This window comes from Panthera pardus, unplaced genomic scaffold (assembly GCF_024362965.1).
Source record: "Panthera pardus isolate Hobbes unplaced genomic scaffold, ASM2436296v1 HiC_scaffold_11, whole genome shotgun sequence".
Classification (NCBI taxonomy): domain Eukaryota; kingdom Metazoa; phylum Chordata; class Mammalia; order Carnivora; family Felidae; genus Panthera; species Panthera pardus.
The window spans coordinates 22,313,865-22,329,036 of NW_026526666.1; the positions used below are offsets into that span (position 1 = coordinate 22,313,865).

At 37.8% G+C, this 15,172-nt stretch overlaps 1 protein-coding gene across 2 annotated transcripts in view; it reads right to left on the minus strand.

The window, feature by feature from the left end:
* Positions 1-940: 940 nt before the first annotated feature.
* The window catches only part of PLPPR4 (phospholipid phosphatase related 4), a 39,716-nt gene continuing 25,484 nt past the window's right edge, over positions 941-15,172 (minus strand). Inside the window, exons 3-7 of one of the 2 annotated variants that reach the window (XM_053892081.1) lie at positions 10,209-10,338; positions 7,952-8,147; positions 6,262-6,319; positions 5,324-5,497; positions 941-2,295 (exon numbers count right to left, since the gene is read on the minus strand). In XM_053892081.1, the coding sequence (XP_053748056.1) occupies positions 970-2,295; positions 5,324-5,497; positions 6,262-6,319; positions 7,952-8,147; positions 10,209-10,338 (1,884 nt within the window). In that variant the 3' untranslated portion in view covers positions 941-969. Of the gene's footprint in view, positions 2,296-5,323; positions 5,498-6,261; positions 6,320-7,951; positions 8,148-8,854; positions 10,112-10,208; positions 10,339-15,172 lie in introns of those variants that run through there. The other variant, XM_053892083.1, reaches the window with a different exon arrangement.

The window sequence follows — 15,172 nt, forward strand, 5'->3', positions numbered from 1 at the left end:
GTCAACTGTTATTCTTGCTTTAAAAATAGAAAAACATATCTATGACATCAAAAAAATAATTAATAAATAAAGGAGGAGCCATAAAATGCAAAATATGATCACAACAATTTTGAAAAACTCTAAAACAATGTATTTTTTGAGTTATGCAAATTTACTCACTAAAAAACAGAATCATTAGTAGTACCTACACTTAAATAAAAAGTAAGCAGCAAGAAAAAAAACTATGTAGAAAAGTACTAGTTATTCCCTTTCACTGAAAATATTCCTACACATTTTTTGTTGTTGAAGAAAGCATAATTTTGAGGAAATGCACAAAACTTTTTCATTTTTTGACTGTGACAGAGCCACTACAGAGAAGCTGCGGGGTGTCCTATTCTAACACAAAGCAGCCAGCATCTTCTTAATACAGTAGCATTTCTTTGACAAGGAATTGCACGCCACTATTTCACAGCTAAATAGAATTTGAGAGTTTACATGGTATGTGTACTATAATAATCAGCACCACCCTTACTGGGCTGTAGGCGCAGATTCTGCAAAATGAATATATAATACTGCATGGCCTCTGCTGTAGGGAACCGTGTTCTGGATTCCCACAGCTAATTATAAAGAAAAATCCCTAAAGTTGGCACATTCAGAAAGTAAAATAGTATACACTGAAGGAAACCACTTTCTTCTGATACTGCCTTCTGCAAACCTTTTGAGTTTGAAGATAGGTCTTAAGATTCTTCACTTATCATATTAATTAGGTTCTTGCATTGTGCTTTTCCCTCCCCTCGATGTGAAATCTACAAGCTTTGCGTGTAGTAGTTCTCAAGAGTCATTGAGCTCCGGGCTGATGGTAAGATGACCCAGTTTGATGAGAAGGCTTCCCAATCCACTGAAAACAGAGCACAGAGGGAGAATCAAGACATGGTCTTCTGGGGGGGGGGGGGGGGGGGGAGTGTCGCTCAAGGGATTGAATCCCATCACTCAATCCTTATAAGCCCGTGTTGGGGAGGTTCCCTTGTAGAAGATATTTCTCGTGTTTTCCGGGCTGTTACTTCTTTCAGGGATTAAGATGATGTTGCCCTTTCTCCGCAGGGTAGAGTCGCGGGAAGAAGAAACAGACAGCGTCTCTGAACCAATTTCACTGCCCTCTACTGGGGTGACACGGATAGTGGTGATTCCATGGTGGTGATGCTCATTGTTATCTATGTTGCTTCTCTTGCGATCTCCAGAGCCAAAACTGTCTTTCAGGGACTCACAGCTTTCTGAGTCCCTGTTGAGATCGTTGAGCTCGTAAGTTTGGCGAAGGCTGCCCTTTTCAGGGGCTTTCCATTTCCAGGAGCCACTACCTTCGCCTTCGGTAGATGGGATCTGTATGATGGGCCTGTTGTTCTCCGGGTGAGCCTCAACTCTTACGATCCCACTGGGTTCGTGGTCTGTCAAGGTTTTGTAGCGGATGGAGCCAGTGCAGGAGACAGTGCTGCCTTCGGTGTTCTTGGGGCTGCTTTGCAGGACACCCTGCTGCTTGGACATTGCTATTACTTGCATTATTCGGGGCTGGCTGTTGCTTCTATTACAGGCCACGGTCTTCTCTGCAGCTTTCAACCACTTGGCCCGAGCAGAGCTGCTTTTGGGAGAGGTGCTTATGTTTTCCTGCGTCTCCTCGGGGATGTGCACTAACTGCGAGGACCCAGGGCGGGACTGGATGGACACTCTTGGTCCTCCAGGCATGCTATTGTTACATCCGGGGACAGTGCCAGGCTGGATCTTGAGGTACTGATTGCTGGGAGGATGGTGGTCTCCATTCACCCCTACTCTGGAGGGCTCTGAGCTTGACCTCATTTCTATGGATCTGGGTGGTGACTGTCCAGGCTCAGTCTCTATAACTTGCAGGGACAACTTGCGGCTTTCATTCTTATTCTTCCACTGGGTGAGAAGCTGCTTTGATCGAGCAGAATCCATAGAGGCATGAATGGTGGCATTTCGTCTGACAGGGTCTTCTACGGATGGGGTGTTGGCTCTAGGTAGGGTATTGCTAAAGGTAACCATGTTCTCCTTCCCCATGGGACTCCGTGGAGTGATGATTTCTACATCAGCGTTTGCCCTTTTGAGGTTTGTCAGTGAGCTGGCATCTCTGTGATTTCGGTTGAGGATGCCTTCTGTGTGAGCAATTCCATCACTGCTGCTGCCATTTTTAGCAGATAATACTCTGCTGGGGTCTTGGTTGAGGTCTGTCAGAGACCTGAGGGCTTCTCTGTGCTGAAACATACTCTCTTCGCTAGGCAGAAAATTTCCCACAGCATACAGGCCCTGGTATTGGAAAGAAACAAGAACATCATGCACTAGAAGACATGGTTACTAAGAGTTTGTCTTAGAGGACCCACTGACGCATATAAATAAGGTATATGCTGTCTATACACTGCTGACTAATACAAATAACAAAAAACCAAAAGTACAATTACTCAGGAAGTAGTTTGTAAGTTATATCATAAATCGCTGAACTAACTGTTCAGAAATAAGGAGCCCATTATTTGTTATTAGTTGGATTTCCTCTCCTTTCTCCATCCCACTGGATGTTTTTGTGAATCTTATCTATCCTCTGTATGTTTTGAGAGAAAACAAAAAGACAGACAATGAGAGAAACAAGACATTCTTCTGCTTTTCAAAGCATTTCATTTTTCTGGATTTAGGAACCTCTTGTTGAGTGACACCTTGAATAGCTTAACTGATTTATTTTACCTTCCTTTTTAATCACACCTTATGATGGGAAGCAGGAGAGGTGTGAAAAATATGAAACACCAAATCATTCATAAAACATGTCATCAGGTTTTGCAGTGAGGTCAGATACAAATGTTGTTATGACTCAGATCGAGCACAGCCCTGTGTGTTCAGTATTGTGCAGAATTCTCAGAAGACAGGGCAGAAATTGTCACTAGTTTGGGGCACCCACATTCTTTTTTTTAACTCGGTCTCAAGTTTGGAAGTGTATATTTGGTCAATTTAGTGCTAGGACACTAAATTTGAGCTAAATTTTATTTAATCTTGCTTTCATACTTAACCTACCAATTTTGTGTTATTTTAGATTTGGGGGATACAAATCTGGATAAAGTAAAAATTCAGATTCAGAATTTTTACTTTTTACATGTAGAAGGCCAAATCCCTGATGGATTTTCAATTTCTAAGATGCTTAGTTTGGAGATAAGAGCAAGCAACAGATACCTATTTGGGTATTAATTTCCATGAATGGTAGCCACGGTCTACCATTTCAAATCAAGCCAAAAGAATCCCATGGAATCAACATTTTATAGAATGCTTAACAATTTAAAACAGCATTGGCTTAGAATTGATGAATATGCAACCTCAGGGCATAGCATGCAAACAGAAATTAAATAAAGTCAAGCTTCTGCCTATCCAACCACTTTAATCCCGGTTGAAATTTTCTTCTAAATAATATCTATCTATGCTCTCGCTGCCAGATTTCCCAGGATGAGCAGGCCTACCTAATGTTGTATTAATAATTGTAATAATTGTTGTAAGTTTAGGAAAATCATCCACTAGACTGCAAATAACCTCTGCCCGTATTGTTCAACATTCAGTGCCCAGCATTGTGCTTAATAAATATAGTTGCTTCATCCTTGTTATAACATGAAGTAAGTAGTTATTATTCTCATTTCATAGGTGAAGAAACAAGCTTCTTAGAGACTATGTAACTTGGCCAAATGTCAAGGATATTTGAGATTCAAGCCCAAAATCTTCAGACTATGGAGCCCATACTAATTCCAGGACACCATGAAATCACACACGTGTGAAGGCAATTCTTGAACTACGGGGATGCAGTTCTCAGTCTTCTTATTCTGTAACACACATCACCAATCAACATTCGCATGAGAAACCCAAGCTTATGCCCAATTCCTGGAATACTATCTTTACCTGGATCACATTCTCTGCCACGGAAGAAAGCATGTGAGTAAGCATGAGATTTGAAGTAATAATCTTGACCATGCTAGTTTATAAAAATGAAAATTAATCACTGCTTGCCTCAGCACTTTTACTATTTTTTTGTAATCATTTTCTTGTAACACCTTCCACAGTGCACCAAGATCACGTGATTGAACTGCTGCTATAGATGATTTTCATTTCTCTACCAGCCTCTCTCAGTTTCCTTGGTTATTGCCTCTTCCTCTCTGTGCTGCTTGCATGTTGGTGTCTCTTGGCTTTTATTCTTATTACCTAACAATTTTATATACCCCTATAACTATAATGGTGCTTCCTCCAGTAATATCCATGACTTCCAAGTCTATCTCTCCACTATCAATTGCTCTTTTGAGCTCCAGACCCAACTCTTCAACTGCCTGTCGATCCTTAAATTGAGCTGCTTCGACCAACCTGCTCCCTCCATTGTTTACCTGGTCTGCTAGACCAGAAGTCACCATCTGCCCAGTTTTCCAAGCTGGAAACTGGCCATTATCTCTCATACTTCCTGTTCCCTCACCTTCCATTTATACTTGCTTTTTCATGCGTCCATCTTTTTGCCTGTGTAGTTTCTTCTGCTTGAAAGTCCTTCCTCCTTTTCTTACCCTAAGAAAAAAATTTCTTATTTCTTAAAAACCACATCATGTCTCTGAAGGCTTCCCTAACTTCCTTCTTCAGTCTGCTATTCCAAAGCATTTTGTTCACACCCTATTATATCATTTAACATATTGTAACCATCTGTATTTTTATTAGTCTTTACACTGAAGACTTCTTAAGACTATATATTCTCACTGTTCTGATGCTCAGTATAGTACCTAGCACAGATCATATACTGAATAAATGTAAAATGAATGAGTGAAAGAATTAATGCATGAAATGGATAATCTCGGTTTCCTTATGCTGAGAATATTTCCTTTGAAAGAAGATCAGGCTTGAAAACAGAATACTGCTAAAAAATTCAGTATTAGTTGGTGCCTATATATCCAGATGCTACATTTGTGTTGTTGGGCAAATTATATAAACTTCTACTAAACCTTCACTGTCATGAACCTTACTTTCACTAATATTTACTTTCCTCATCTATAAAATTATACTAGCAAAAGTAATCCTTGATTCTTTTCGGGGTGTGTGTGGATGAGGATAAAATGCAATAATCCTAAAAGTAGAGTTTCTAGTCCATGGGAAAAGTTAAAAAAATTATTTTGCTGAAAGTAGGATGTGTGTTTTGGCTTAGAATGGAGAGGCACCCAAACATTTTCTCATGAATATAAACTATATTGCAAGTAAATTATTACAGTACAAAATGTTCAGTGCAAGTTTTCCATTTAAACTGTGGTTAATCAAGTAAGAATAATAAATTATTTACCAAGTACAGAGCAATTCCTCCTCCTATTAAAAAGCCACAATAGACATCAACTGGGTGGTTCTTATACTGAGTTATCCGTGTTAGCCCACAGATGATCCCACAGATGATAAATGTGAAGACCAAGAGAGGTTTCAGAAGCTTAGAGGAATCCGTTAATGTGGAATTGAAGTACATCTTAAAAATGAAAGAGATGTGTTAAGTATGTTAGAAAGGTCATTTTACTATTAAATTGTAATCAAATAAAAACTTAAACTCAAAGCCTAACTGGTACACTCAACATCAATTTTACTGTTCCATTTGCCCTGTAATGGTTATGTTCTATACCTGAAAAAAAGGAAATACATAGCAAATTCATCTAGTAAAAAACAGACTTACATGAAACTTTGAAAAATAAACTGAAGCTGTAAAATTAGCCAGATAACTGTTTAGTTTCCACGTTACTTGTCACATAATTTCAGTCTACTTTTCTCACATAAGACCTAATGGATTATTGTATTAATCAGATATGATGATGATTCATTGCATATCATTTATCAAATTTACACTGACTTTGAACTGTTACATAAATGCTGAAAGTAAAGCATGTATGTGTGTGTGTGTGTGTGTGTGTGTGTGTTGTGCTTAACACAATTCTTTCAGTTTCAGATTTATAACATTCATGTAGCTCACGGTACCCTGCCATGAGGTACAATATTACATTGAAGGAATACTGGGATGAATAAATATTATGACTGTGTAGAAAAGTTCTTTTACTGTAATATTGTTTCCAGTATCACCCAGTTTCTGCTCTCGATGCAATTGTGTTGCAGGACTGCTGTACTAAAGTTTACTGTTCTTTTATTACACGGCTATATAATCTAATTAGTCACTTGGACACCGCACTCATTTCTCTAATTTTCTCTAGGACACAGATTGATGAAAAAGAGCCAGTGACTTACCGAAACATACACAGCAGCAAAGGCAGCGAGGGTCGCATGTTGAGAAGGGAATGATTTTCTGCCAAAGGAAGACAGTCAAATTATGTCTTCTATCTCAGATCCACTGCTAACAATCATCTTGAGAACACTGGGTGGTTAAAACATTCAACTTAAAAGCCTCAAGGCAATAAGTGATAACTTTAATTTCTGTTTAGTTTTCTGGAGAAAGATCTGAGTGATAAAATAAACACTGCTAATCACCATTAGAATGAAAGAATAGTAGTAATACACTTCTCAATATCAAGTGCCAGCTTTGCAGATGATCACTTTGTTACAACACTGGAATGATGGTCGAGAGTTGAAATGGATTGGAAAACATTATATTTGTTCTTTGGTATTAGAATTATGTCAGTTTAAAGTAAAGGTCCATAAAACCTAGGACTTTAAAGCTTTTAAACTTTTTCTATGCTCCTAAATATATGGTTTAATTTACATAAAACTTTAAAAAGCAAAATTATTTTCTCACAGCAGTGAATCTAAGTGTATTTTTTATACTCTAGAAAACACAAGAAGTCCAATCTTAACAAAATGTTTCCCTGCATTTTCCACTTTAAAATAATTATCATCTCAAGAATTGCTGAGAATCTAGTTAAATTTAAGAAGCAAGGTGAGAGAGGAGGAACACAGGATATGAGAGACACTGAAAAGGACAGGTGAAGAAAAAAATAGAGATTGATTTTAATGGATAAAAAAAATTAACGATAAAATTCAGTTATATTAAAATCCTCCTAATTATTTGGTACCCAATAAAAAGGTTTACCATTTAATACAGACAAGATATGTAAAAAAGGATTGAGAAAGAATAGAAGAAGACACAGGTCTTAAAAGCAGCTTCAAAATTATTGAATGGGCCATGAGAACTTGAATGTATATAATTACATAATATCAGGCTGTGTTCTTCAAGAGTACTTACTAGCTTATTTTTGACTCTTAAATTGATCTTAGGAACTCACTAAATGACATGAAATTCTTAGAGCAAAATCGTTCATTGCCCTTTGTCCTTCTGCAATTTATTTCTTTTGAACTTCCAAAACATTACCTCTTGCCAAAAAGCTTAATTTTTACTTTATTCACTGAAAAAAAAACAAACCTTAATGCATTGGTATTTTCTTGAGGTTTCCTGTCTTTTATTTTCTAAAATGCAAGGTTAGGAGCTATAGTGATCTTTTGGGTTTATTCAAAGAAGATGTATGTATAAAACTCTACCAAACAGAAAATTCACATAGTGTTTAAAAACTAAAACATATAAGGGAGATGTAAATATAGATATTTAGTCTACCACATAAGTCAATACAGGACACGTATTAACTGTAAATCATGACTAACTATAATATCCTCAAATAAACCAACTGTGATAACCTAAAACCATAATGAGTAAAGGGTAGATCACAAAATGTGAGTAGAATTTGGTGATATGAATATTAGTGGCAGCAATGTGAGGCTGAAATTTGGAGACAGACGGAAGATTTGGAAAGAGCCACCAATGGGTTTTCTATGGTATAACCACTAAAGAAATCACTGAATTGAAAAAAATAAATAAATAAAACCAAAGTCATTATGACTGAAAAATGTGGGCCTAAAATGATACCCCACACTATTAATGAACAATGAAAACACTGACATGGAAAGTTTTTAAGTCTCAATTTCTAACCTGCCACTGTTGATCACTGTAAGGTCAGATCCTGAGCAAATATCTTCCACAATGTAGGAATTTTCTTTGCAAGACACATTCAGGGAGGTGTAGTTTGGCTTGCACACGGTTAGAAAGTATGGCGCCTGATAGCCTGTGGAGAGCTGTATGATATCTGTAATGAGAGCTGTAGAGCACAGTCCAAACACATGAACCCCTACAAGCAGAGGGAAAGAAATTGTTACCAAGTTAGCGCCTAATGCTGATATTGCGCCATCATCAACCATGTTTATCACACATTAGTGTGGCAACCTTCAAATCTGTTGTGATTATTTTCTCTGAGTTAATTTGGAGAAAACAGTATAGAAAATTCCTAAACCTTTAAACTGGATACTTGCTGCTAAAATAAGGGCAATTAGGATCTCCAAGTTAGTCATTTGAGGTATTTTTGTCATTTGGGTTAAGCAGGACCTATTCTCAATATCATTGCCATTGGTGTCTTGTAAGACCCCCAGGACATATTAAGGTGGCCAACTGTGTGATTTTAGAAGGATTAAATACAGGGGATGAAGCAGAATTCAAAATGATTTAAAATTGCTTCACATGTTTGAGCTTTCAGGGCTCGCTCTCTCCAGTAGTTCCTAAACCCTACAGAACTGGTTCCAACTCCCTACAAGCTGTAGTCATATCAGGAATGCTAATTAAAACAGAGAAGAGGGCAGGTGGGTCCTGTCGCAGAAACAGTCATATCTTGGGTCCGGGGCTGTGGGAGCCTTCCTGCGTGTTTGGAATTCAGAAATGATGTTCTTGTATCTCCTCACCCAAATCCTATCTTTCTTTTGTGTCCTGTGGCCAGTCTCAAACCATAAACTCACAAATTCTGATGCAGGTCCCTTGCCTGGGAGTCTAGCTCTGCTCACTCACCTGCTTCCTCTACATGGTCTTGACACCCTGGATTCACTCTGAATTGACATCCTGGATTCTTATTCGTGATTTTTCTCATAGAAATCATTGCAAGAGGCAGCTGGGCAATTCATCAGTAGACTCCTCCAGACCACGGTCACTGGCCTGCATGTTACCTTGTTTTCCACTTTCCTTTTCTGCTTATCCCATCTAGCAACTACTCTCCCAATTCCTTCTCCACCCTCTCGACTGGGGTTCATGACACAACCTTCATTTCTGCATTCTAATTCCCAGAAGTATGCAAGGTCTTAGAGAGGAGTTCGCTTCAGTGGGGAAGCCCATCCATGTCTGCCTTAGGAGAATAAGAATCTCCTGACCCATGGAGGATGAGATTGCTGACTCTGGGCACTGTTCTCTAGGGAAGGATGGACCATCCTCAAAGGCATGAGGCTTTTCACAGAGGTCATATGCCCCCTTGTCCACAGAATTTTGTTACAAAAATTTATTTTCCTCAGATCAGCTATGTGTCCTTAAGATTTCTGTCCTTGCCTCAGTTTGTGACCCTGCTAAAGGGCCTTTTTTTGTCTTACCATCTCCAAGTGCCTTGCTTAGTGGAGCAAGTCTAGGGCATGACTTAGACTGGACTTTTCTTCTAGTGGGGAAGAAGGTTGTACTTCATTATCTTCTAGCTATTAAATGAAATGACCTATTCCTTTGAGCTGAGAGGTTACAGGTAAATTTTTTACTGACCTATTGGAGAACAAAAAGGCCTGTGACTCAAACATTAGGATAGTCTCATGCTAATCAGAAGAGATGAAGGTTTAGATACTGGTTAGATTCAGATGTTGATTTTCTATAGGCCTTATAAAAAATAAGAGGCAAAGTTAGAGGATATAACCAAGGATAAATAGCCATGATTCAGCTCTCTCTATGGTGACATTTCCATGTGCAGTAACTTCTGGATGAAAACACTCCAGGAGAATTGAAATGGAATCACTGATGTGGCTAAACTAATTTCTGAAGAGTTATCTATTCATAATGGCCTGCTGACATTTATTCTCCACTTTAAAAAACGAACACAGATCCAGAGAAACCATTTTAAGGTAAATTTATGCTTCAGCCACAGCTAAGACAAAAATATACTGAAATGTATGGCATGTTAGCTCTCAGAACAAGCGCTATAACTGTAAATAACCCATTACAGATACAAAGCCCAAATCTTAGTGTTTTAACAGTTTTTTCGTATAATGTAAAACTCATCATGGACCTGAAATTATACATCTAAATTATAGCTTTAAAGACTTAATATCTGTAATTAAATATAACATTTCTATTTGAAAAAAAAATTCCTTTCTTTGTGGTTCCCCACACTCACCAACAAATCTGACGGCTCTTCTAAGGAAGGAGTTGAAGTTGCAGCCTCCGGCATTAATGTTGGGCTCCAGTCCAACCCCATTTCTTCTTTTGGACAGGCAACAGTAGAGAATTCCTTCCCCTACCATAATCTGTAAAGACAAGGCAGTGTTCAGAATGGACTCAGTGGGTACAAATTAATTCTACCTTATCTCTTAACACATCATCAGTTCAACAAGGTAAAGATGTAGTTTTCTTAAAAGCTTTAGAGATGTGAGCAAGTTCTCTTGAGTAGTTGAGGGAGCAGTGAGAAGAAGCAATCAGGGCACTGTAAAGAGCTCTGGTTGGATCTTCTGGGTGCCTATGTACCAGTCAAGGCTGTGGTAACATCCTGGCATTTTCATGCAGTTGGAGCACTCAGTCTTTGGCCTTTTTGCTCAATGACACCCAGGGTCGATACCTACTTGATTAATTGCATGATGACTGATCCTGCCCTAACCCTTTGAGTCTTGGCATTTCATTGCTAAAAGCACAAAAACAAGATGACTGGTGGGGATGACGAGGAACAAAATAAGTACCAAAGTTAGGATTAGGAAATTTTACTGGCATATTATTTCAATAAACCAATTTGGGATTGAGCAGAAGTTTCAATCCCTGGAAAGTATGCACAGGGTTAGAAAGGTGCTATCTAAAGCCAAGCGGCGTAATAAAAATGTCTGTGACGATGGAAATATTTTCCATCCTGTCCAGTAGGGTAGCTACTACCCACATGTGGCTACTGGGCCTTGAAATTTAGCTACCTTCAGTATTTAAAATTTAAATCGATTTAGATTTAACATAAAATAGCCAGGTGTGGCTGGTAGCTACTTTATTGGAGAATGCAGATTACAAGAGAATTTAGGTGAGCAGGGTGTTATTCCCTAGGTATAAGATTGCAAAATGTGTTTACAATGGACAGTGAGCCATGCTATAGTATCAGAAGGATTAGGTTAAGATAAAGAAAAGTATACTTGCTGTAGGATTCCAAGACATAGGACATCAGGGAAGGTACCCAATGCATTTAGGCATCATTTCCTTTAAGAAGCTTTCCTTGAAATACCCCACAGCATCCTAAACTGAATTAGGTCCCCTTCTTTGTGGCTTCCTCAGCACCTCATCCTTCCCTCTTAGCAAAGCTTGGTTAAAATGCACTTGAACAGTTTATTTTTTTGTCTTTTACCTGAATACAAGTCTCTGAGGGATGAGACATTTCTTATTTACCTTTAATTCTCACTGTCTAGCACAATGCCTGGCATTGTGGGATTTGCATTTGTTACCCTCATTGTGGGATTCTTGTTGGCTAATTACCCTGGGCATTCAGGTCATTGGTTATTCTATACAAGAGAAGTAAGATTTGAGGGGAGCCTGGCTGGCTCAGTCGGTTGAGCATCCGACTTCAGCTCAGGTCATGATCTCATAGCTCGTGAGTTCAAGCCCCGCATCGGGCCCTGTGCTGACAGCTCGGAGCCTGGAGCCTGCTTTGGATTCTGTGTGTGTCTCTCTCTCTGCCCCTAACCCACTTGCATTCTGTCTCTGTCTCTCTCAAAAATAAATAAAAGCATTAAATAAATTTTAAAAAAAGAGAGAGAAGTAAGACTTGAAATTATGAGTTTTATTTATGAAGAAAATTTTCAAATATTTAAGATTATTGTGCCTAAGAGATTATTATGAAATGCGACATTGATTTGTAGATATGTGTGGAGCTGAGGAAAGTTGAGTTACATGAGACACCAGAAGTCTCTTAGATACAAGTGATGGTGTCACTTTAAAAGTCATGGTCATGATTAGGGGCTCAAACAGATTTCCCAAGGGAAACTTCTCAGTTTTCATTACTAGTGTAACATTTATTTTATGACGTTTTTAAAACTATAGTTTTTTTTTAAAACTAATGACAGTAAGCCTACGACCTTCTGCTTTGAATGTTCAATCTGCTATATTTAATTCTTTAGGTATTATGGTATGTGTACAATTACAAAGAATCTTAATTTGTATAAAAAATAATTTTCTTAATGGAACTCTACCAATAATCACACGTGTGTGAAGATCATGTGGCATACATGATAAACATCTTTAAAATCAATCTTACAGAAATCATCAAAAGGAGGGTTTTTTTTTCTCAAATAATTGAACAGTGAGTTAATTATACTTCTTGAAAAATGTCATCCTACATTATCACTGTAAGTTAGACACAAGAAACACAGTAAGTTCTATATTCTGCACAGATAGATGTGACATGATATTCCACACACAAAGCATAAGATAATGGGTATCTCAAATTCATCATTTCAAGAACATTAACCACTCATTCCTGAAGTGCATTGTTGTATGGTTAAAAAATACTGATTTCATCTTCACTTTCTCAACAATAATTCTGTGAATAATTTTCCCCTATTTTCAATTATATGTAATGATTCACATTTTGCCCATGAAAGCTAAATTATATACACATTTATTTGTATAGTGCTATTAGGGAAATGTATCTTATCACACAACACAATAGTCATTATCTCAAATGACCTTGAGATTTCAGGGGTTTTATTTTAGTTGTGTAATATGCTCAAAACTCGTATGTCAAGAGAGTACTTTAATACTCTTTGGCTTGATTATGGATAGAGGTTTCTTGTCATTATTTTGACATCACCCACTGGTCCTCTCTAAGAAACACATCAATTTTCTCCTCATACTTCTATTCATTTAACCTTGAGCTATATGTCATTGCATGAATTTTCAAAGTGGCTCAATTCTGTTTAAAGATGGAATTCTCCTCAGGGGGAGGGGAGATGCTTCTTGATTTATTTCTAAATGCACCTGCTTGTTTCCTCTTTCTGAATGGCATGCTGTTGTGCTAAAATATGGTTTCAGAGTTTAGCCTTTGACAGTAAAATTATTTGTTGCTTTTGTCATTTGTAAATAGAAAACAATTTGTGACAAGCGTCTTTTCACAATATTCTGTTTAGCCTGTACACAGCCAAAAAAGAAATGATAATTTTTTTGGCTTGTCCAATATCAAGGGCAGGTTTTTGGAAAAGATTCTGAAGTGACTCTACTTCAGAAAAGGCATAGTGAGAAATATATTGCTTTTTATTAATCATATGGGCAGTGCCCTAAGAATAGCCACCAGAGGAAGCACTCCAATCAAAGAAGTCTTCCTTGTGAAAAAAACAAAGCACAATGACAAAAATATAATATTTATCATAGTATCTTCAGTGTTTAAATTTGCAGTGAATGTCTTTTGGAAACCCTAATACATTTAATATTCTACCTTTTGATTGTATAGTCTCCCAAAGCTAAGGTTACCCTCTAGGAACATAATCCAATTCCAATAGAATTCTTCTATAAAGTTAGATATACTTATCCTTTAAGAATATGTAATAAAATTTTACTTCCAGGGAAGTGAAAATATACATCCTTTTCTTTTCATATAGATTTCATGAAGATTTATGGTACTCTCTGTTGTTTTCCCTGGGACACAGTCTCCAAAGGACTGAACAAAATGCTGGTTTCATTATCACTTTAAAGTAAACGAAAAGTGAATATTAAGGATGAAATTTTCCAATTTAAGGGCAATTTCAGAGACATAAAATGTATTTCACAGACATGAAAGGAACTTTTACAGTTTCTCATTCAACATCACAAAGCCAAGTTATTTTTAAAACCTCTCAAAGCATTTTAAAAAATCTGAAAAGCAAACACTAAAAGATTTATAGTTGAATGCCTATATAAGAACATCTGTCGATCTTCTTTTGTTTATATAAAGATTCTTTTAAAGAATATTGTGGGGGTGCCTGGAGTGGCTCAGTCGGTTGAAGGTCCGACTTCAGCTCAGGTCATGAACTTGCAATTGGTGAGTTTGAGCCCTGCGTCGTGCTCTGTGCTGACAGCTCAGAGCCTGGAGATTGCTTTGGATTCTGTGTCTCCCTCTCTTTCTGTTACTCCCCCACTTGCACTCTCTCTCTCTCTCTCTCTCTCTGTCAAAAATAAATAAAGATTAAAAAATTTAAAAAAAAGAATATTGTGGACATGAGTTTTGGGTTTGTTTTTTGTTTTTTGTTTTTGTTTTTTTTTTTGTTTTTGTTTGTTTTTTGTTTTTTTAAAGAGAGAGAATGTACGTGCGCAAGAGCAGGAGAGGGCAGAGAGAGAGGGAGAAAGAGAATCCCAAGCAGGATCTGTGCTATCAGGGCAGCCCGACTTGTGTCTTGATCCCACGACCCCCGAGATCATGACCTGAGCTGAAATCAAAAGTTAGACGCTTAACTGACTGAGCCACCCAAGGCGCCCCTGTATAAAAAAATCAGTCGATCTTCTTTTGTTCATATAAAGATTCTTTTGAAGAATACCAAGGACATGAGGTCTTTGTTTTTCTTGATCTTCTCTCCAGGTGAATGGGTGAAAACAAGAAGTGCTTCTCTTCACAGAAGTGGGCTTCAAAAGCCATTTTCAAATGAAAGATTGCTCTTGCCTCCCCTCCTGTGCTCACCACCGCATTTGCAACAGGTTTATGCTACCATAGAGGTAAAAGGAGAACAGCATCCTTGAGAGTTGGCGGTTAGAGTCTACTTGTTATTTTTCACCTTCAGGAAAAGAGGGGAAGGAGGTTACAATTGTTAACTATGTAGGAAGATTAGAGGCAGAATTATGAGTCTAGAACAAGATGACTATAGACATAAGACCAATGTTGGGAAAATGAATGTTTTGGGAGAAGGCCCTAAAAATAGAGAAGGGAAAATGAAATCGGAAAGAAATCTAGAAGAAGCATGATATTTGAAAAGAAAGATGTGAAAACAATATTTGATGGCAGCAAAGTCAAGATTTGTTTTACCTTTGAGTGTTTACACAAAGCTATGAAACCATGTGTAAGAATCACTGACACCCTGGAATATCATGGAACTCCAAGTGATATGGGGGTATTTAGGGACCCCAGGGTATAAATATTGCCCTAGTTTGCCT